This window comes from Lutra lutra, chromosome 1, assembly GCF_902655055.1.
Source record: "Lutra lutra chromosome 1, mLutLut1.2, whole genome shotgun sequence".
Taxonomy (NCBI): Eukaryota; Metazoa; Chordata; class Mammalia; order Carnivora; family Mustelidae; genus Lutra; species Lutra lutra.
Window position 1 is genome coordinate 131,018,807 of NC_062278.1, and position 23,058 is coordinate 131,041,864.

The window sequence follows — 23,058 nt, forward strand, 5'->3', positions numbered from 1 at the left end:
TTCTTTTTGCTGAGCAGTAGGTCTCAACATTTAGTATTAGTATTAGTATTACAATATTTAGTAAACCATGTTGGAAATAGGTATATCATCCATGTTTTATTGTTCCATTTATAGAGCACAGGCAGAGTAGATTTAGCAAAATTCTTTAGGACCCTAGGATTTTGGAATGGTAAATGAGCACTGGCTTCAACTTAAAGTGACCATGTGCACTGGCCCCTAACGAGAGAGTCAGCCTATCTTTTGGAGCTTAGAAGTCAGGCACCGATTTCTCCTCTCTAGCTATGAAAGTCCTAGGGGCACCTGGGTGGCTCCGTTGATTAAGCATCTGCCTTCAGCTCAGGTCATGATCTCAGGGTCCTGGGATAGAGCCCCACGTTAGGCTCTCTGCTCAGTGGGGAGCCTGCTTCTCCTTCTCCCTCTGCCCCTCCCCCTCACTCGTGCTCTCTCTCAAATCAATCAGCCAGTCAATAGCTAGCTAGATGACCCTAGATGATATCTTTGCTTAAGGCTGCTTTGTCTACCTTAAAAATCTGTTACTTAGCACAGCCACCTTTGCAAGTTATCTTAGCTCAAGCTTCTGGATCTCTTGCTGCAGCTTCTACATCAGCACTGGCTGCTTCCCCTTGCACTTTGATGTATGGAGACGGCCACTTCCCTTAAAACCTCTGCTGACTTCAAACTTTTCTTCTGCAGCTTCCTTATCTCTCTTAGCCTTCATAGAATTGAAGAGAATTAGGGCTTATCTCCATATTTTACTTTGTCTTAAGGGAATGTTGTGGCTGGTCTGATCTTCTATTCAGACCACTAACATTTTCTCCATATCAGCAATAAGGTTATTTCATTTTCTTATGGCCCATCTGGCCCATCTGTTCACTGGAGTAGCACTTCTAGTTTCCTTCAAGAACTTTTCCTTTGTTCACAACTTGGCTAACTGTGTGGTGCAAGAGGCTTACCTTTTAACCTATTTCACCTAACTAAGCTGAATAATTTATAGCTTTTGATTTAAAGTGAGAGATGTGCAACTCTGCCTTAGAGGCAATGACTGCAGGTCATTAATTGGCCTGATTTCCATATTCTTGTATCTCAGGGGATAGGGAGGCCTGAGGAGAGGGAGAGATGGAAGAATGGCCAATTGCCATGGAGTAGTCAGAATACACACAACATTTATTGATTAAGTTCACTGTCTTATATGGGTGCAGTTCATGGCATTCCAAAACAATTATAATAGTAACACCAAAGATCACTCATCACAAGAGTACCATAAAAAATGTAATAATGATAAAAATTTGAGAAATTATGAGAATTATCAAAATATGACACAAAGACATAAAGTGAGCAACCGTTATTGCAAAAATTGCCCCAGTAGACTTGCTCTACACAGAGTTCCCAGAGACCTGCAATTTGTGAAAAACCGTTATCTGCAAAGTACAATAAAGTGAAGCAGGGTAAAATGAAGTGTGCCTATAATAAGTTATAGAGATTGCTAGGTTCTGTTACTTTCTTCTGAAGAGTGTTGCGTTTTATTTTAATAGGCAAATAAATTATGGACAGCTAATTTTTGGGGGGGGGGGTAAGAGAGCAGGGATTATCTGCCATGTTTAAATTTTGTTAAGATAGGTCATTTTTGGTTTTTCCCTCAGTCTTCTGGTGTGACCTTTAGTCCTGACATGATAATCTTCCTCCCAAAGCCAGCCCTTGTGGTTTTCCCATGGAAAGTCTGAGGTGTTTACCAAGTCCTTCTAACTTAAATGATTAGGAAGTTAACCTCGGGGGAAAAAATTGGTTAGATGTTGGATTGTACTTGGTTCTCTTTCCTTCCTTCAGAGATTGTAACCCCTCCATTTTCTGTCAACTTTTGATTAGTCTTCAGTGTTTAAAAATTATTTCTTGTATTTCTCCACAGTTTTGGAATAGTTATCTGTGGGAGGGTTAGTTTGATAGAAACTATACAGCCATTATTGGAAACTAAACATAGGAATATATTTTTGGGCCAAGTTGATGGTTCAGTCATTCCCAGGGACAATGCCTATGTTTTGGCAAGAACCTGTATAGCTATGGGAAGGTCTGCTGCGGCTCAGTGGCCTAGCTTGCTAGGGACAGAGTGGTCCAATTAAGGAATCAGAAGACTCTCTGATGTGGAAGAAGCATGAAAGTGGGACGAAAGTGGGGAGAGAGCTGAAGAGGGAGGAGGTTGGCCTCTTCCAGACTGTTTCCTCAGTACCACTCATGTGGTCAGGCTTTCGTGAGGAGCGACGGAGATAAAGTGTGTGGGTGTCCAATAATGGCGTTTATGATTGTGGAGGCCACTGAGTTGAGCTTTGCTAAGGCTTGGTCCAAACGGCATAATTCTTGTCATGTCATCTGGTGACTTCTCAGTCCTCCATGGAAGTAGAAGTGGCTTGTGCCCACATGAAGTAGATTGGGGTTTTCACTGTTACACTGTCCTCAAGAATATCACTATGTCAGGTGCCTGGGTGGCTCAGTGGGTTAAGCCTCTGCCTTCGGCTCGGGTTATGATCCCGGGGTCCTGGGATCGAGCCCCACATCGGGCTCTCTGCTCAGCGGGGAACCTGCTTCCCCCTCTCTCTCTGCCTGCCTCTGCCTACTTGTGATCTCTCGCTCTCTGTCAAATAAATAAATAAAATCTTTAAAAAAAAAAAAAAAGAATATCACTATGTCCATGCTGCTTACCTTTGAGGGATATGTTTCTCCATGGTTCTTTGCTCTATTGGTTAGACTGTTGTTAGTCTGTGTTAAAAGCAACCAAAATAATAGTAGCTAAAGCAAAATAGAAGTTCTGTTCACTCTCACCCAACAGTGTGGGTGTAAGCAGTCTAGAGCATTGAGGTGGCTCCCTTGGGTCAGGGACTCAGGCTTCCTCCATCTGGTTGCTCTGTCATCACTCCCATATCACCTTCATCTGGATGGGCCAGTATGACTCACCACCATCTCTCTACCTGTCTTCATTCTAAGCCACAGGAAAGGGAAAGAGGGCAGCTGTGAGCATGTCACCCCATTCCATCCCCACATGAAGGACCCATCCCAGGAGATGCATACATCACCTTTACATCCCACTGACGAGACTTTAGCCACCTACCTGCAAAGAAAGCTGGGAAATATCACCTTTATTTGGGGCAGCCATTGACCCATCTACACATCTAGAATCCTATTACAGTGGAAAGGGAGACTGCATATGGAGGACAGCCAGCAGTCCCTGCCACCAGTCCTTGAGGTCATACACCCAGTTTTCAGCTCCAGGATCATTTTACTGAAGGAGCTTGGCACTCCCTGGGGAGCCCAGGGACCACTGATGAAGTGAGAGATTTCCACCTGGTCTGCACATTTCTCCTTAAGGGTATGCGAAGATGAGGACTGTCGCACTTCATTCATTAGTGATTGTTATATGACTTAAGGAACAAGGCTGGGTGCGCAAGCCACTTGTCAATTCCAGACTTGTTGCCCAGTGACTACACCACGTAGGAAAGGTGCGCCAAGCTGGGGTAGAAAGAGCCCAAGTGTTGTGAAGCTTTTGGTGCCAACCCTTCCAGCTCTGCCCCTGACTTGTAAAGTCACACAAGGTGTGTACCCTCTAACTTCCCTGATCTTTCATCTCCAGAGGTGCGTGTCTAGCACTCATGTTCTAGAATTGTGAGATGTCTCAACACTCCACAACTTTGCATTAAAGCAGGCTTCTGGGTGGATATAGCTCCTTTAACTCCTTTGTGGAATGAGTTGGAGGTCCCAAAGTGCATGTATGCTTGCAGACAACCTGGGACCTGTGGACGTGGGTATTTCTATTTCCTCGGGCTTCCCTGGGTTGTGGTTTTTGTAATCGGAAGTTGCTGCACAATTTCCCATACAATTAAGCTTATGTTTAGTCTTTTATTTTTGTTTCAAAATACTCTAGTTCTACCTCCAGAACTATTATACTTTCATTGTAGAAGATGTGGAAAATAGAGGAAGTTAAAATGAGGGAAGCAAAAAAAAAAAAAAAAAAAAAAAAAATTGCCCATGATGTCATTATTCACACTGGTGTTATTAAGGCTTTAGTGTATTCCCTTCATTTTAGTATCTAAGAAAATATGAAGAATACTTCTACTTCAGTTCATAGCATTGGGGTCACACTATACATGATGTTTACAACCTTTTTTTCACTTGATAACCTATTTTCTCAAATCCTTAAATATTTTTCAAGAACATGATTTTAAATGGCTGCTAAGGATTCTAATCCCATGGGTGTGCCACACTGTACTGAATCAGTGCCCTGGGCGCTCAGTCCGTGTCTGAGTCTTCGTTACTAGGAACTGCATAGCAGTGTCATCTCCATTTCGCACCAACAGCATCTGAGTTCCTATCATAGATGCTGTGAGGCAGGTGAGCCCAGAGAGGTTGGGTGGCCTGCCCAAGGCTACACAGCGAGTGAGTGGTTGGTCCTGGCCATCTGGCCACAAGGCTGATGGCACCCTGCCCAGCTGCCTCTGCCCAAGGCCAGGAAAGAGCACAAAGGTGTGGCATAGGTGTGTTGGGGACAGCTGGCTCCTAATATGTTGGTTTGGGTAGGAAAGAGTGCGCTTTCCCAGGAAGATGCTGCTCCAGGTGGGTTGTGATGGCCCTGAGGAAGACCAGCTGCTCTCTGCTGCCCACACAGCAGCAAGCTGCCCTGATCCTCACTCCGTCCCTGCCCGCTGGAGGCAGAGGTGAACCCAAGCCTGGGTACCCGAGTCTCAGGAGCCTCAAGAGGAGGCTATGAGTGTGGGACGCAGTTGAGGCCAAGCAGGATTGGGCTGGGAGACTGCCCAGCCCGTTCTCCTCGAGGGCCCCACCTGAGCAGGGCAGGAGATACACCTGCCAGTGGCCTTGACTCTGAGGAACCCTCCTCACCTGGCTCTTGTTGCTTTCTCACAGCACTTTTGTCACTCCCTGAAAATCTGTCCTCATCCTTACTTAACTCCAACCTGCTTCCTCTGAGAGACATGACTGGATTCACTGTTGAGTGTGGGGAGCAGGCAGGGACAGCAGAGCAGGACCTGCCTTAGGCTTGGCATGGGTGTCCCCTCTCTTGCTGGCTGTCACTGTCTGGATCACTGAGCTTTTGCCCCTTTGCCTGAGACCTTTCCATTTTAACCTTTCCTTGTTTTTCTCTAATAGGCAACCATTGGGATTGACTTCTTGTCAAAAACCATGTACTTGGAAGATCGTACGGTGAGTGCCTGACTTTAGAACCAGAAGCACAGGGAGGGCTCCTTTGGACTTAACCACCTGGAGCCTTTAGCCGGGCACCACCGAGAGGGCCTGTGCCTACCACAGAGCTGGCAGTGCCCACATCACAGAGCCGGGGCCTTCCCCCAGCCCCACCCCACCATGAGGATTACCCTGACCCCCTGCTCTCCTTGTGACAGGTGCGGCTGCAGCTCTGGGACACAGCCGGCCAGGAGAGGTTCCGCAGCCTGATTCCCAGCTACATCCGGGATTCCACCGTGGCTGTGGTGGTGTACGACATCACAAGTGAGTTTGGGCCTCAGGTGCCAGAGGGAGGGGGGCTCACAGAGGCTCCGGGGTGTGTGTGTGTGTGTGTGTGTGCGTGCGTGCGTGCGCACACACACATGTGTATGCTGTGTATGCTTGTCTTCTGACTGCAGGAAGACAGGTCCTTGCTGTAGGGGGTGAGCTGCCTTCGAACACCAGCATGGGTTCCAGCCTCACCCATCCTCCTGGGACAGGCATGGGTGTATGGGATTGAGCTGGCCCTGCCCAAAGCAGGGGGGCTGTGTGTAGAGGTGAGCAGAGATGAGGCTGGCCTGCTCCCACCCCTCTGTGCCCCCTTTGGCCCTGATGGCCAGAAAGACCCTTATGGAGCGACTTGTGTGTGTGCATGTGTCAGGATGGGGGAAGACACTGGTCTCTGGGCCAGTCATGACCCAGCAGCCATGGTTTTGTCAGGTGGCATGCCAGCTCCTCATAGGCTCTCCTGGGTGGGGAAGCCAAGCAGGTCTGGAGAGCCGTGGTGGGCTGCGCTTCCCACACAGTGTAGCTCTTCTGGCTGGGACAGCTGTTCCTGAGAGAACTGCACAGCTCTGAGGAAGACTTATGGTGGGGGGAGGGAGAGGGCCTGCTGCGAAGCCTCAGCTGCGCAGACAGGTGTAACAGAGCACACCTGGTTAGCCCTTGTGCTGTGCCTACACCTGTGTGGGGAGGACACCTGGGTGCTGTCCACAGCACTGAAATCACATGGGGAAGCACGTGTACCCCACTGCTTTAAGCCCACTGCCCCAGGCTCTGCCCATCTCCTCTCTCCACGCGTCCCTCTGACCACACACCCCGTCCACCTTGAGTACAGGTGGGACCTGGGCCCTTCAGCCTGGGTTTGTGCAGCCTGATGTGAGCAGGAGGGAGAGCAGGCTGGGGGAAACTGAGGCTTCCTGGGACAGGCTTCCTGCCCCCTCTCAGGTGCGTGGGCTGCTGAGTGGTGGGCATTGCCCTTGCGACCACTCCCTAAAGTCTGTCACATCTTCTGACTGAGGAGAGGGCTGCCCTGAAATGGCCTTACCTCTCGTGGCTATTGTCTCTCCTGGGGCCACCTTCTCCCTCCTCTTACTTACAGATCAAGGGTTCTCTTCAGAAACTCTGGCCTTTCCCAGTGCCACCCCCCTCAGTGGGAGACCACTGTATAGGGCCCTTCTCCCCCAGGAGCTGCTCTGGTTCCCCACCAACACACACATATGCACACCCGTTTCTGAGCTCAGCCAAGTCCAGTTGGCTTGGCTGCCAAGCACCATTTCTCACACTCCGCTCTGACTCCCAAAGTCAGATCTGATTCTCAGGTGGGCCCCTAAAACCACCAGTCCATGTAGCAAATCATGACAGTGACCTTCCAACAGGGTGACCCCCCACAACCCAGGATCGTTCAGCAACATGAGGGTCTTTCAGGGCCCTGGGGCAGCAGCTGCCCAGATACACATGCTCCCCACCCCAACCTCCCCACTGCTAGAAGGTCTGCACTCACTGGTCTGGGTATGAGAGTGCACAATCTCCTCCCTCCTGCTCCTGGTCTCATGCTCCCTCCCACCTTTGCCCTCTACTGCTCAGGGTGACTCCCACTCTGTTGTCTCCCCACTTTCCACCTCTAGATCTCAACTCCTTCCAGCAGACCTCTAAGTGGATCGATGACGTCAGGACAGAGAGGGGCAGCGATGTCATCATCATGCTGGTGGGCAACAAGACGGACCTGGCTGACAAGAGGTAGGTGTGCAAGGTGCAGGGTGCTGGCGGGCCCAGCCTGCCCTCCAGTCCCCTGCAGCTCCTCCTGGAGAAGGAGTTCTGGGATGCGGGAGTGTTGAGTCTGTGCTTCTGACCTGTCCCCGTGCATCTGAGAAAGGTCCCCAAGGGACACTGGAGGCTTTGCGAGCACCTGGCAGACCCTTGCCCATGGCAGCGGCTCAGCTCTGAGGCCCCACCTTCCATGGTCTGCAGGGGCACTGCTCTGCAAGAGGGCTGCACAGCGGCGCAGGGTCTGGGGCCTGGCCGTGGCCACGGCGCAGCTGCAGATGGCAGTCCCTCGGGCCCCCATTGGCTTCTGCTTCTGCTTTGTGTCTCTGTCCCCACGAAATGCCCGTGCCCGTGAACGGGCAGAATTTCCTGTCTGTCACTCAGTCTCCAGTGTGGAGACATGGCTGACTCAGGTGCCGCCTGCACCCATTCATTCACTCACATCAGGGGACCCACCTTGGTCAGCTAAAGCAACAGGTTCTGGACCGCTGGCCTTCTGAAGTGTCCTCTGACCATCTACACGAATATCCGACTTCGAGCCTGCTTCATTTGAGGTCTGTCCTTGAAGTAAGGGAAATGGGACTCAAAGTCCAGTTCTACTGCTAAGTGTCTCTCCATACAACCTGCAGGCAGTCACTTTTAACCTCACTGTCCTGTGGAGATGGGGACTGATGACACCACCCAAGGGGCACTGTGTGGCTCGAAGAGCTTTCTAGACACAGATGCACACGACTATTAGGATGGTTTACTGCCTGCCACAGGGCCTGCTTCTGAGCTGAGAGGCACCATGGAAGGCAAACCTGACAGGGCAAGGGCAGGCTGGTGTACTGCTGTGGCCCTGTGTCCTTTGTCCTGCACCCAAGACCTCCTCATTTGGACCTTAGTCCTGGACCTAGGCCTCCTCATCTCATGCTGCTCCCTCTGCCTCTACCAGGGACTCATTTTCCCCTCTCCCCTTACTCACAGGCAGATAACCATCGAGGAGGGGGAGCAGCGCGCCAAAGAACTGAGTGTCATGTTCATTGAGACCAGCGCCAAGACCGGCTACAACGTGAAGCAGGTAGGATGCACCTGGCGCTAATCTGGCCCAGAGGCCATGGGTGGCTTCTGGCCTGGTCCTTCATGGGCCCAGCTCCAGCTTGCCCTGAGGGGCTAGTGCGGGTTGGGGCAAGCAATCAGAGCACCCTGAACCCCAACTAATGGGAAACAAGCTAACCTCTAGTGTTGGGAAAGCACGAGAGAGGGCAAGAGCACTCACTCTGGCGGGTGGAGGTGTCTGGACCATGTCCTCGTTAGCCATCACACAGCAACCAGTCACGTGCCTTATAACGCGCTGGGCATCCAGCCGTCAACTTCCAGGTGAGAGAAGCAGCATCTCTCTAGCATCTTACCTCACTTGGGATGGGGGTGTGGGAAATTCAGTCCAACCAGCATTTGTGGGTTCATGCCTGGGGATTGGCAAGTGCTCAGAGCTGTGGAGGGCCAGACAGGCTTGGAGAAAGGAGCCCACCCTGGTGCGGCTGGAGCTTACAGTGGGAGAAGCCTGGGGAATCACCACGGTCAGAGAAGCTGTGGAGGAGATTATGGCCAACCCTCGAAGCCAGGGGCTTCCCTAGGTCCGTGGACCCCCAGGGATGGGCGTCCACAGCTCAGGGGCCTTGCATTGGAGAGAACCGCCCCTCCATCTTCACACGCCTCTGCGGCTCTTCAGCACTACCTTCAGCCAGGAACGTGGGCAGCAGGATGCTGCTGGCTTGGGCACAGCACAGACCCCAGCCATTTTCTTGTCCCCTCGCGGGGTTACGGGTCTCTTGGCGTTTACACGCATTGCTGCTCTAGTTCATGGGGGTGATTAGACCTGCTGCCAGAAGAATGCTGGTGCATAACCAACTGGTGTCTTCAGAGATTTTCAAGTGTCTTTCAGTTCTGAATGGGTTTCTCTATACTCCTGCGTCACTGACGTCACCCACTTACAAGGAGACCGTAGGCTCAGCAGACTGTCAGGGAGGTCTCTGGTTCACAAGAGGTTAGGAGCCCCTGCCTTCAATGAAGAGAGGGGGGCTGTTCCAGACCAGGGTAGCATGCAAGCAGAGGTGCGGCGGGAGGGGTGCTGTGGCCTAGGGAGGGGATTCTGAGTGCAGAGCCTGGCTTGGCGGGGTGTCTCTTCCGCCCAGCCGGCCCCAGCAGCACCTGGGAGCACTACACAAGCTGCCCATCAGCTCTTGGCCTGGAGACAGTGGCGGTTCACCCAACAGGGGTGGTGCCCATGGCACTGGGGAAGGCGGCAGAAGAGCAGAGAGACAGATGAGGGGCCCTCTAGTCCCCAGGCCTCAGTGCCTTCCTCCCCAATTAGAGCGCCCTCAGTGTGGCTCTGCTCACATCCATACCCTTCCCAGTGCCACTGAGGTGTCTCTTGGAGCAGGAGCTACCTGTCCCTGGAGGCATGTCGGAGGCAGTGGGTTGCTGCTTTCTGTGGCCCTGATGGAAAGTCCTGGGACGAGGGGAAGCAGTGGGCAGCAGTTCATAAGGCAGGTAGCTTCTGCCCTAATGGTCGGAGGCAGGGAGACGCCAGTGCCTCCCTTTTCAGAATGCTCTGGAGCCCAGGTGATGGTCTAAGCACGAATTACATGTGGTTAGGTCAAACTCTGTGGTTCTGAGGAGTCCTCATGCAGTGCAGACTCCTGGATTCCAATCCTGATCATAGCTGCTTTTGGAGCCCCACCTGTGACTCCAAGAGTTTCCTTCTAACTGGCGGGTTGGCCACTGAGAGAGGCTGTGACCATTTTGACAGACAGGAAGGACAGTGCCGCCTGGGGCAAGGCCATGAAGGAAAGCTCAGGAATTACCAGGCTTCTGCAACCTGGCTCACTTTTCCCGCCCCACTTCAGAACAACCTCTGCATCCCGCCCAGAGGGTCCCATACCCTGCCAGGCCCACCAGTGACTTCCCCACCTAGATCCTCACCACCTTTGGCCCTGCCATTTAGCCTGGGTGCTCCCACAAAGCTGGGCTCTAGGGTGAGACCATGAACAAGACGCACTCTCCTTATAGAGCTCACTGAGTCCCCAGAGCTGGCTTCTTTGGGGGGAGCAGTGAGGGAGTGTTCAGAATCTTCTGGTGCCTTATACTAGTGTTTTGTACTTGTCACCTCCTAGGTTCCATGTCTTCCCTGACATCCCTGCCTACCCCCTCCCCAGTGTGCATGCCCACATGCGCGCATGCACACCTGCATACACACACACACACACACCACACGGTTATCCCTGTGCACTTACACAAACTCACACACATAGACACCGCACGTTCACATGCACATTTCCACGCATACATCTCTACACAGAACATACACATCACACTAATACCCATACCGAAACAAACCCACAGCATCACGAATTCACATGCTGTATGCTTATTCTCTTGGAAGTCTCTCTTTCTGACATGACTATGTGGCCCTGGCTCCCAGCACCCTGCTGCCTCAGTGCCTGTGGACTTGCAGGACCCTCCTGAGCAGAGGGTCATTTTCTCAAGGGCAGGTTGCCCCCACCTTGTCCCCACATAGGCAGTGGGACAGAAACCTAAGGCTTGTCTCACAGGGCCTAGAGCATTTTCTGCACTGGGTTAGGTCCCTTACAGTCAGCATGACCCACACTCAGCTCCTGATGACCCGTGGACCTGGTGACCTCAGCCGTTGCCTGAGATGCCTGTCAGGGCCCAGACTTATGACAGGCCCTAGGGGCAAGGGAGAGAGGAGTTTGGTTTAGCCCCTGCCCTCCAGGGCACAGTTAGTGGGACAGACAAGAGAACATGGCCCTGGGTCAGCATTAGAAGAGGTAAGATGGTGGAGACAGTGTGGGGCAGGAAGGACGGGGTCAGGGGCTCATCCTGCGTCTCCTCCCTCTCTAGCTCTTCCGACGTGTGGCATCAGCTCTGCCTGGGATGGAGAATGTCCAGGAGAAAAGCAAAGAAGGGAGTATCCTTTTCCTTTGATAAGTGAGTGAAAGATGTGCTAGAGAAGCCATTTATCCATTGATGTATTCACTTAGTACTTCAGAACAGTGAGCGAGCCCTTGCCTGGTCTCCAGCCCATCCTTCTCTGCTGAGGGGTATGTTGTGGGCCCACCTCTTGACCGGGACAAGGCTGAACTCCAAGGGCTTTAAGACCTCATCCAGTTCGAACAGTCTAAGCTTCTATTTCCAAAACAATGCCAGGGGGTGGAGGCGGTGTGGACCAGATGGATGTGAATGTCTGTGCGGGGAGTGAGAAATAGTTAACTGCCCAGGTTCTCAGTGAGCATCACTTTATATTCCATGGTAGACTCTCCACTGCGTGGAAGGCTTCTATACACCCAGAACACGGTTCAGCCTAGTCTACATGAGACCGGCTCCCCAGCAGATACCCCTGTCCTGTGTCCTGCCCACTTCCTCGGCCCGGCCCTGCACAGCCCCGGAGCGCCCGCTGCCCTGTGGGACAGTCTGCACACCACTCGCACAGCCCACCCTGAACCTCAGACCATACCCCGAAGCAGAAATGGAGGTTCAGAGAGGTAGTCCGATGGGCCCAGTGGAAGGAAGTAGGAAGGAAGGCAGTTTATTCTCTGCCATGTTACCAAAAAAAGATGTTCGTGTATATATACATGAGGTAAAAATGTTATTTATGTAGGTGTAGGGAAAATAAAAATAGGGAAAGTCAGAGAAAGTCATATTCAAAATATATGCCTTGGCCAGAGAGTGGAAAGGAGAGAAAAGGGGGTCTTAGAAGCGTGGCTCTTTATAGTACAGAGCCAAAACAGTCTCTCCCATAGCCCTGAAACAGGAGCCACGCAAACATCCCTAGGACGGCCACAGCAGGTCCCACGGCAGTGCTTCCTACACTTCCACCCTGTCGGCTGCCCTGGGGGTTCCTGCAGCAAGCCCGCTGCCCCGTCAGCCTGCTGAGGGCACGGGGGCTACCTGGCTGTGCATTTTGAAGCCATTCCTTGGGTGGTTCTGACGGGTGCTCCTCCCGCCCAGTCTCAGGGCACCGGTGGGAAGGGCTGGAGGCCTTTCCTGGGGCTGTGCCTTCCCCCAGCAGCATCCTCAGAATCTAAGTGACGCTCTCACTAGAGCTCGAGGGGTTAGTGTGTCTGCTACTGGCTAGGCAAGGCCCACCTAGCCCTGGGCTGAGATGTGGGATTCATACCTGACCAGCAGGCTGTCCACTTCAGTGCTCTTGAGGATGGGATGGGCTGCTGACAAGGCTGAGGCACTGGTTACCAAGAAGGCTTCTGAGGAAGGGCCCGTGGTGCTGGTGTTTGCGCGGTCATCCCACTGCCCAAGACTAGCTTTGCTTCAGGTGGATAAGGGGGAGGGTTTGTGGGAAGAAGAGGGGTGGGGGCTGGTGACACTGCGTCCTTCCTCCCCAGGCCCAGCAAAGACAGCAGTCCTTAGGTATTTTGTGGAAGGGTGGAGGATCTGCACAGGGCAGGTGAGGGGTGCCCAGGGACAGGAGCTAGGTGGCAGCTTCTCGTCAGTCATCTTCCTTAGCGCAGCCTCCCGCAGTGATTGACATCAAGCTGGACAAACCCCAGGAGCCCCCAGCCAGCGAGGGCGGCTGCTCCTGCTAATGCAGCCTGACCTGCCAGCTTCCTTTGACACTACTCGCTTGTTGTGTTGCTTCCTATTGGTTAGCTTCCTAAGGGGGGTGGGAAATGAGCTTATCAAGATGGGAGGATTTTTCTTTTCTCTCTGTCTCTAGGAGTAGGGTGGGGTGGGGAGGGAGGCTGGGCATCAGGGATCACGTCACTCTTAACAGCTGTTACTTAAACAACTATTTTTTGGTTTGGTTGTAATATATTGTACTTTATTAAGATTGCCAAAAACTGTTAAAATTTAAAAAAAAATTTAAATCATGTGTATACAACTTTTTGCCAGATAAAAATGTAGTCATTTTTATTTAAAAGATGTGCTTTTTGTTTTTGTATATTTGTAAACTTACAGAGAACCTTTTCCACACACCTCCTCCTTCCTGCCCTCTTTGAATGGTCATCACCTCTGCCCTCCTTCCACCCTAGCCTGATAAATTACAATTAATGGGGCAACTTAATTAGGCTCCAGTCCCAAGCCCCACCCACCAAACAGGCCCTACCTGGTTAAATCAAACACTGAACAAAACAGCCTCTGAAGAGGCAACTTTTAACTCTGTCCTCCTTCCGTGGCCAGAGTGGGACATCAGCCATGGCCCTGAGCTGGCCTTGTGGATGGCAGGGAGCTCAGCCAGAGGCCTCACTGGAATTACTCCTGCCTCCCCCATCCCCTCCCTGACAAGCCTTGAAGGCATGGAGGGCACTTGCCTTCATCCTGTGCCCTCTGTGGCCCACTCAGTGACTGGCGGAGCAAAAGGTCATCGGAAGGAAGGATGGGGTGCTGTTGGCAACTGTGGGCTTGTACAGGTCGATCTGTGGTTCATACCCTTGGGGCACCGTGTGTGGTTCTGAAAATGTTCTAACCAACCTTCCCAGTAGTCAGCACCCGTGTATGGGTTGAGTCTAAGGAAACAGCAAAGAGAAACTCAGCGTGTATTGCCCTGAAGCCCTTGGCCTTGCACGCCAGGGAAGCTCAAGCCTGTATCGCATGGTGTGTGTCTGTGACTGGGGAAGGGGGTGTTGATTCCAGTACCACGACCTTGAAGATGCATGTTCAGATCCTCAGTTGCTAATACTGTTGAGCACTGTTCTGGAAAAGCTGACTTGCCCCACTGGCATCAAGCAGTTGTAGTCATTGTGCACGTACCTGAGGATACTGCAGCAGCGCTCTGGTTGCCTGAGGGTGCTGCTGATGTGGGGTTTCCAGAAGGCTGCCCAGAGAGCCATCCTTGCCATTTCGACTCATTTCTGAGAAGGGCTTAGTCCTGAGGGCCTGTAAAATCTCTGAAGAGAATTCTAAGGGATTGCAACCCATTTGGCCAGCATTCCAAATAGATCCAGGTTTACTGAATCTGACCCTGTGTAGAGCCAGGCCGTACGCAGCAACTCTGGCCAAAACCCATAAGCCCTACCCTCCCAAGCTGGCATGGTCTCTGCCTCCAGGCTGCTGTTGGGCATGTCCTAGGTGAGCTAAATGACCATCTGGGAGTGGGAGGGGGGGAATTCCTCCACAAAACAGGACTCTAACAAGTTATTGCAATTGTAATTTTGGAACTTCTCAGAAACTAATCCAAAATGGCAGCCAGTAAGTGGACAGGACTCACTGGTATTTGTCCAGTGGGCCTGTCACACTCTCTCAGCTTAAGGAGATTGTGTATGTCAGAGCTGATCTTTAGAGAGGAATTTATCTTCAGGTGAAGAAGAGAAGTAGGATTCTCACTGAGCTCCTCTTCCAGAAGGCAAAGACTGAAGTACGAACGTAATTCCAGTGTCATGTGTTTAGTTTTTATATGTGTGTACATAAATTATATATAGAGATAGACTTGTGTATACACCTTCCACACACACATTCTCACAGAGATACATGTGCTCAGTGTATATTCTTGTTTTTCCTGCTCTCAAGTTGGAACTTGCATTGTGATAACAGTTTTGGAAATTCAAAAGTACTGCAACGTGTTGAAATAAGGAATACTTAATATTGTCAAAAAACTTGTGATTGTCTTGCCATCAATAAACTAATGCATAGATGTGTTCAACTACAGGCAAAAATAGCCATGGGAATATGTGCACCATTTCTCTCTATACTTATATGCATAGGTGTGCATGCCCGTGTGGGCCAGTACCCCCAACCACAGCACCCCCGCAAGTGGTGCTTGTTGAAAGAGTGCTTACTTACCTCATGAGAATTTATAAGAGTCCACATTATAGCATCCGGCCTGGTTGGCAGTGAGGGCCATTGCTTTTGGCCTGTGGGACAGCCCCATTTGCTGGGATCTGCATTGGGTCCCAGTAAATGAATGAAGGCTGGATTTTAGTTTTCTTGGTACTAAAGAGTAGCTTTTCTGAAACATTCCTGTAAAAACAAAGCAGAAACTCAGTCCCCTTCTCATGTGCACACGTAGTTAAGGCACCACGAACATTTACCATCATAGCCTGGGAACAGTAAGAGATGCAGTAGATAGATGTCACATGGCTTGACGTGGCCTTGGTGAGCCCTGCCTTCCTAGCATTTACACAAGGTCCTCTCTCTCGAGTCCAGGCTCTCCCCAGCCCTGTGGGCTTCAGGCGAGGGCAGTTGTCTCTCTTGCCGTCCCATCTTAGTGGTGCCATGCCATTCCGTGACCCTCCTCCTCTCAGGCCTAATTTCCACCCCTCCCTCCCTGGGCTGTTGAGGCAGCCAGATCTCTTGCATAGAAGTGGGTTGGTTCCCTGGCTCTCATTTTGAGCAGGTACCATCACTGTTCTCTTGCTTATAGGTAGTATCGTGACTTGGAGTTAAGGTCCAGTAATAAGATGGTCAGGTTCCCTTAAAGAAAAGGGGATGAAATTGCCTCCACGTCCCCAGCGAGTGGTACATCCCTGCCAAATCCAGATGGGCTAGCCTGAGGCAAAGCCGTCGTTCAGTCCCTCTCCCTGAGGACCAGCCCTCACCTGGGAGATGGCCAGAGTCCTCCTCTTCAGGCTTTTTTCTCCCCTTTGAGCGGGGGCAATCTCAAAAGCTGTCAGTCAAGCTCCTATTCCACAGGTATTTGAAAAAGAGTGTAAGACGCGAGAAGCAGATAGCGTATTTATAAGTGCACACACATGCCAGAAGGAAGGTGTGAGGTCAGCAGCTTAAGTGTGAGAACTGCAGCATGGAGTCCACGATTAGCAAGCTGGGTGGTTAGGAGCAAGTCCCTCTTGGTCAGAGGCCTCTCTGCCATCATTGTCACCACTCTCTTCTGTCAGCATCCTCAAACATTCTGGAACACTCCCGGGTCTGAGGAGCAATGGCCAGGTCAGTTCGAGAATCTCAGGCAACAGAAACAAGAATGAAAATGGCAGTTAAATATACAGACCTCTTTTGAGTGCAACGTCTTTGGCCTCCCGATGGCAAGCCGGTGCTGGGAGCGCCTGCCCTCAAGTACCAGGTGTGACACCAGGCACCGCTGGCTTCGGTGTCCTGCAGGCAGAGCAGCCTCATTCCTTCACATGGCAGAAGGCAGGTAAGGGTGTTAGGATGTGAGAACAGGTAGCCAAGGATTAAGTCCCATCCGAGCCACGTGAGGGGCAGCCCAACAGGTTTTGGTGCAGCAACCAAGCAGGGCCGTATGCTGCTCACTGATGTCCAAACTACCTCTCCCCCGATCACGTGAGTCGTCACCACCTCGCTATAGCAGCATGACACGGAGGTCTTGCAACCCTTCCTGTCTCACAGGCAGGAAGACCAAGGCAGAGAAGGGCCACTTGCTTTTGGTCATCCAGCAAGCCAGAAGCCATCAGAGCCAGGGTGTTTCCGTTCTTTATCTATCATCAACCTGTGTGTGCAGATGTGACGGTGCACTTGCACGTAAAGGGCTGCGGGGCACGGGTGCTCCTCAGACCACCTCTACTCTGGTTAGGACTCTGGCCAGCTTGGTTGAGTGAGCTGGGAAAAAAATGCATGTCCATTTCACACTCCTGATTGCCAAGAAGGGCCAGTCCCCAAGTCCACTCTGATCGTCATGGGCACCCAAACACCAGGGCACCCTCTGAGTTTTTGTTTGAAATGAACTATCTAGGTGTTCCAAAACCTTGGGCTCTCACGTGTAAACTCTCTGGCGCCAGACCCCTGTGTGGGTGACATTCCCCAGAGGGCATGGCTCATCCTTGCAGTGGGGTTGGGAAGCTTCCTTCCAGTAAGAAGCTTCCAGATGTGGAAGGCCAGCCTGCATCGTGTGGTGTGTCAACTTGTCCTCTCACTTTCCCTCACCCATCCCCTTGAAAGCGATTGGCCATGAGGAGCACAGAGGGTGGCATTTCCATCTTTTACTGGCTCAGCAGGCATAAATGGCCACATTGACTTTACATAAAACTGTGTAAAATGTGGAAGACTCAGCATGTTGATCAAACAATAAACTGTCCTGATTCTCAACACAAAACCTCTTGTCCAGTGTTTCTAAGTGGTGCAGTCATATATGGGGGGCTAGTTGGGGGTGGGGGGGGCACTGTGCCAAACCAGATTTCTTCACATGCTTGCTCCACAAACCCTTGTCTCACGTCTGGGGGTCTACCACCCAAAGCCCTTTGCTTCTTCCTCTTCTTCACCTGGGCCCTTCACATCCTCAGACACACTAATGAGGTGAAAGTCTCACTCATTTCCATCAACTCCACTGTCTGAAGGCTAATGGAAAGGGAAGCCCCAGGCCGAACTGAGACTCAGGGCTGTGTAATAACTTCTGTCATCCCTGGTCCCCACTTGTCACAGCTGGGGGTTTTGAAGGGTGGGGGCAGGGACTGAATTTCTCTCCCTTCTGGTGATGTCCAGAAAGCCATTAAAGAATTTAAGGTGAGCCATAATCATCCTCCAGGTGATACCAAGCAGCCACATAACCCCTCCTGCTTTTCCCCACACTGATTAGAGAACATCCCTGAGAGGCCCCTTCAGATGTCAGTCATTTCCAGACTAAAAGATGCCCTGAAATCCTGAACAACTGTGAGACCAATCCAGAGAGGACACAAAGGCCAAGATCAGGCCCAGAACTGCTCTGGCCTGAGAATGCTGGGAATCCTGGAGCTATGGAGTAAGCCAAGTTCACCAGGTCTCAATTCTTTTTTGAGCTCAACCTCACTACATATTTTTCCCTTTTGAAGGTTCTAAAGTTTCTGGAACCCCCTCCTATCTGCCACCTCAGAGAAGCCACCTCTAAATTAGGAGGGACAGGAAATGGATGCTCTGCCCACTAAGCCTCACTTCTCTGGCTGCCAGACGTAAAATGAGGTAGAGGAGGTCCGGGGGATAGCAAGGGGGAGAGGCCTGACAGCCGAAGTGCACACGCTTGTACAAACCAGACTGAAGCCAGAGGCAAGCTGTTCCGAGCCCATTTCCAGGATTTCTGTGGTCAGGATTAACAGGACTTGAGATAGCAAGGGGAGGAAAAAATGTAGGACACAGCATCAACATAACCGTCTAGCAGCCCCGGCCCTTGCCAGAAGAATGGAGCACCCCGAGATTCCCCACACAGACATGAAGATGACAGAGGGTTGGTGATGACCTGTCCGAAGTGCCCCGCATGGCACTGAAGGATGCTGCTCGAGGTGGCTTTCCTTATCACTGTAGCTACGTTGTGTCCAGTGAGCAAGAGTGGAGAAAGCAGCTTTGATAATCCTATGCTTAACTGTATTTAGAAATACCAAGGTATTCCGATACACACATATACCAAAAATACCACAAACAGAAACACACATTTCAGTTGAAACACAATAGTCTCAAGTCAGTGGAAAACTAAGTGCCTCACACGTAAGAGGACCCCAGGGGGACACAAATCCCAGGAGGTGCTGAGACAGAAGCCATGGGAAAAGGTAAGTGGCACTCCCTACGAAGAACTGCTGTTGCTGACTCGGACTCCAGCAAACAGGCAGGTTACTGGCAGTGGAGGGGCTACCAAGGCCCCAGACCCCTCGGAAAAGGGCTTGAAAAAAGAGCTGGAATAAACAGTAAGGCCAACAGTACCCCGACCCTCAGTCTGCACATGTTCCACACCCCATGGAGGACCGCATTCCAGAAGCAATGGTGTGTCCGGGGCATATTCATCACAGCCACCCCCCACACACACATAATGGCACCTCCCTGCGTCCTGCACCTCTCCCTTAGCAAGGAATGGGGTTATTTGTATCAGGCGGCAGCTGGCCTGTGAGCAGGTGGCAGGGCCCATACACATCCAGTGGCTCAGACACTGCTGTGTTCCCAAGAAGGAGCTGCTTCAAGCCTCAGCGGTCTCATCTTTGACCCATAGCTGTGCCTCGTCTGCCAGTCCCCATGGCTGAACGGCTTCAGGGCCACAAGAGGATACCAAGATTAGAGAACTATACATGGGACCTCTTGGAACCCCTTCCCAGCACCCAAGAACTGTCACCGCGATCTCCCCCTGGCCCAAACGCACAAGAATGGGATAACGAGAGCACAGGAGTAGGAAGCAGGATGAGAGCGCCTGGGAGGGACTCTGACGCTTGCTTGCTTGCTTACTTTACACCCTGTGAGAAAAACTAAACAGGGCATGTGGCCCCAAGGACTTAAAAACCAAGTCTCTTGAAGGTATGTGTGGCACTCACTCCAGGGGAGGTTGAGTTCGTAGGGCGCTCCTAGGAGCCCCACGTACCTGGCCCAGGACACAATGAGCACGCAGACCCCTGAGACCACACCAGAACTGCCACCGAGTTGAACGTTTGGGAGCGGGGTCTTCAGAACAGCTGTCCGCTGGGCACCACACATCATTCTGATGCCCACTGACATCTGAGAATCACTGCTTGAGAGAGAACTTGACTTTTTTGGTGTATTGCTTCCTCTAGTAAAGAAAACAATTTATTAACCAGGAAAACAAAATGAAGCTGAGCACACATGCCTCTTAACGGAAGCATCAAGCCACTGATTTTTATTCACACGACCACCTACTGTGACTATGTGAACGTGTCACATTCATCACATTCTCTGTTGATTTCTGGTTCATTATTCTTACTTATTTCCTTAAATTACTGCTGGCTAAAGGGGGCAAAAACTAAGAATCCAAAGGATGGTAAGAACACAAGTAGCAATAAGGCTTTCAAATAAGAACTCTGTGTGGGTCAAGGCCCATTGTCTTCTCCATTTCTGCCTGCACTTCCTCCACAAGCGAGCAGCAAGGCGTAGGATCCAGGGCTGGGGGCAGAGGGGAGCTGGAGGGCTCTCACGCAGAGCTGGGATGACCCACAGGCAGGCGGGAAGGCAGAGGCTTGGGCTGTAGAGCACAGACAAGGGGACTGCACTCCCTGGGATGGCTTCGGCCCCATGCTTCTATCTGACTCTCCCTGACCCCTCACAGCCAGGCGAGGTGCCCCTGCTGTGCACCTGCCGAGCCCCGACACCTCTCCTGTCCTGGCTCTGACCACACTGTTCTGGGACCAGCTTCTCCCTCACCCACAGCTACTCTAGTCTCCTCTGAAGCTTTAGTGCGGCTTGTCCCTGAGTGTGTGAAGTAGGGACAGCAGTTTGTCCCTGTGTATGCTGCAGTCTTCAGGCCCTGGAAATAATGGAGCTCAGCCTGCACCCTAACACATGCTCCCAGCTGTACTCACTTTACCATTCCACTCAACTGCTCTGAGCCAGACACGTTGTTTATTTACCAAGAAACGCATTAATAATGTATAAAAGCCATTAAAAAAGTCAACATTTAAGAAGACAACAAGGAATACCACTTTGAAAAAGCTGACTTTTCTTTCAACCATGAGTGAATATGCACTTTAAAAAACTATGGAGAACTTTTTAAATTCGCATGTGTTCCACAGCATTCTAGCTCTGAGTACAAAATAGGGGCTGGTCAAACAGTAAAGGAACGTAGCCCAGGAGCCCTCAGCCATCCAAAAAACCACAAACAGCTTCTAAATCTTTATATACTCCTCAGCTAAGGGAAACCACGAGAGCACATCAGACGCTTGCCGTGCAGGGATTTAGCATTTATAGTTCTATCATCTGGGAATGACTCCAGGGGTTCAGGGCAAGTTTTTAAAACCTGAGTGCTGCGAGGCTGGAGTGTGGACAAGTCACTACGTTGATGAAGAACAGACCCGCTGTCAACACAGCCTTGCTGTTTCCTACCTGTCTTCTTCGCATGTCGGGAGACCGCACGGTAACTATACACACACAACTCGGAGAAGTCACAAAGGACTAGATGACGTACTGCCCATGAACATCAAGGGCAAATGGAATCAACTGGTTCCATACACAGACAGGTTTGTTTTCAGGAAAAGGGACTAACACACAGAAGCAGAGGATAAGAAACTTTTCAGATGATAACCGTACTCTCATGATAATATCCTCTCTATGTGGATCCACTTGTTATGGTCACAAAGACCTTGACCCTAGGTCAAGCATTTGCTAAAGGGACATGACATAAACCTTAACCAAGGGAAGAAACACAGGCAGGTAAGTGATTAGAAAGCACTGAGGGAGAACTAAACTGAAAAACAAAAGTTCCAAGTTACTTATAACAATAATTTGTTTCCAGAACAAGAAAATGTTTCTAATTACATTTCATACCCATTCTTTATCAACTTCTTTATCATCTCCAGGCTACCAAACCCTTTTCCAAAACTGTGGGCCACACACATTCACATTCATGTCCTGAGCTCTGGCCCTGCCCCTCAGGCGATTTTCGCCAGCCATTTCTCCAGGTCCTGGATGTCTGCGGAGCCCGTGTCCCCTCTTCCACCCTTGGCACTGCACTCTAGGAACTCCACTTTGAGGGGCAACTGCGAGAACTCAAATTCTTTGCCTTTCTTTCCCAGCTGAGCGGGGGCAGTGCTGGAACTGTCCAGTGTGCTGGGGGCAGCAGAACGCGTGACTCGTAAAGTGTTGCTGTGAGATGAAAGAAAAATGAATCAGGAATAGAGTAATAGCATTTATATAGCAACTAAAGGCCTTAGGAAGCCACACCCATTCCTAAACATTTCAGCACTCATTTAAGTACCTGACATACAACTGTCAATTACACTATTAAGACTGTTGATTAACCCCTTGCATTCATAGATTGCTCTCAGGCAGGAGAGGCAGGGGTCTAGCCAGACTTGGCTTGATAAGAGCAGGTCACTCATGTGCCCAGGTCATACCAACCTTCTCTCAGCCCAGTGCCCCTTTATCCCCTTCCTCCAAGATCATCTGCATGATGCCATTTTTGAACATATTTTTTAAATACATGCTATAAATGTTACAGTAACTTAAGTCTCTGAAAGCTAAGTGTGGGAAAATACAGTATTTATGTTTATCACGAGTCTATGTGGATACAGAGCTTAGTAAATCTACAAACTCCAGATTCTCATATCCAGTTTGGGCACAATTACTACTCTCCAACCTCTTTACCCAGGAAAACCTTCCCAAATTTAAGTTGTCTTACTGCCACCTGCTGGCCCCAAAAAAGAGTGCACAGCAATGCTCCTGCACCTACTTCTCCCACCCTTTCTGTGATCCAGAAGCCTCGGAACACAGGCTCCCAATGTGCTTCCTTACAAAATAAAGCATTTCCTGGAGCTGTAAGACTGCATGATAATTCGTGAAGAATCTCCAGGAAAAACTGATACCTTGGTTTAGAAACACACACATGGAAAAAGTACTTTAAAAAATAATTAATACAAAATTCAAGATACTAAATTCAAGATTAATAGGGAGGAGCCCCTAGAGTCTTCTAATACGCAAGGTGGTGGGTCCATGGGTATTCATTTTAATATTCTTTAAATTCAATATATGTGTCATATGTATCCCTTTATATGTAAGATATTTTACAATTAAAAAAAAAAAAACTTAAGAAGGAAAAAAGGCCAAACATCACCTGTACTCAGCTCTTGCCATAAGGCCATATGAACATAGCCTTTTCAGAAGTTTTTCAGAAGACTATGAAATGCTTCAATGCTGATAGGGCCAAATTCTCACATTAATTTAAAATCAGACTCTTGGGGCACCTGGCTGGCTCAGTTCTAAGAGCATGCGACTCTTGATCCCGGGGTCATGAGTTTGAGCCCCAAAATGGGTGTAGAGATTACTAATAAAAATAAATAAACTTTAGGGACGACTGGGTGGCTTAGTTGGTTAAGCAGCAGCCTTCGGCTCAGGTCATGATCCCAGTGTCCTGGGATCGAGTCCCACATCGGGCTCCTTGCTCAGCAAGAAGCCTGCTTCTCCCTCTGC

At 50.6% G+C, this 23,058-nt stretch overlaps 2 protein-coding genes across 2 annotated transcripts in view; one reads left to right on the forward strand and one right to left on the reverse strand.

The window, feature by feature from the left end:
• RAB6B (RAB6B, member RAS oncogene family) overlaps nt 1-17,280 on the forward strand; it is a 60,935-nt gene extending 43,655 nt beyond the window's left edge. The window contains exons 3-8 of the mRNA XM_047736718.1: nt 5,149-5,202; nt 5,400-5,505; nt 7,128-7,239; nt 8,233-8,326; nt 11,170-11,236; nt 12,805-17,280. Coding sequence (XP_047592674.1) covers nt 5,149-5,202; nt 5,400-5,505; nt 7,128-7,239; nt 8,233-8,326; nt 11,170-11,236; nt 12,805-12,869 — 498 coding nt within the window. The 3' untranslated portion in view covers nt 12,870-17,280. The remainder of the gene's footprint in view (nt 1-5,148; nt 5,203-5,399; nt 5,506-7,127; nt 7,240-8,232; nt 8,327-11,169; nt 11,237-12,804) is intronic.
• Nucleotides 17,281-20,477: 3,197 nt separating this feature from the next.
• LOC125104222 (serotransferrin-like) overlaps nt 20,478-23,058 on the reverse strand; it is a 62,423-nt gene continuing 59,842 nt past the window's right edge. The window contains 1 exon segment of the mRNA XM_047736719.1: nt 20,478-21,735. Within this exon segment, the coding sequence (XP_047592675.1) occupies nt 21,522-21,735 (214 nt within the window). The 3' untranslated portion in view covers nt 20,478-21,521.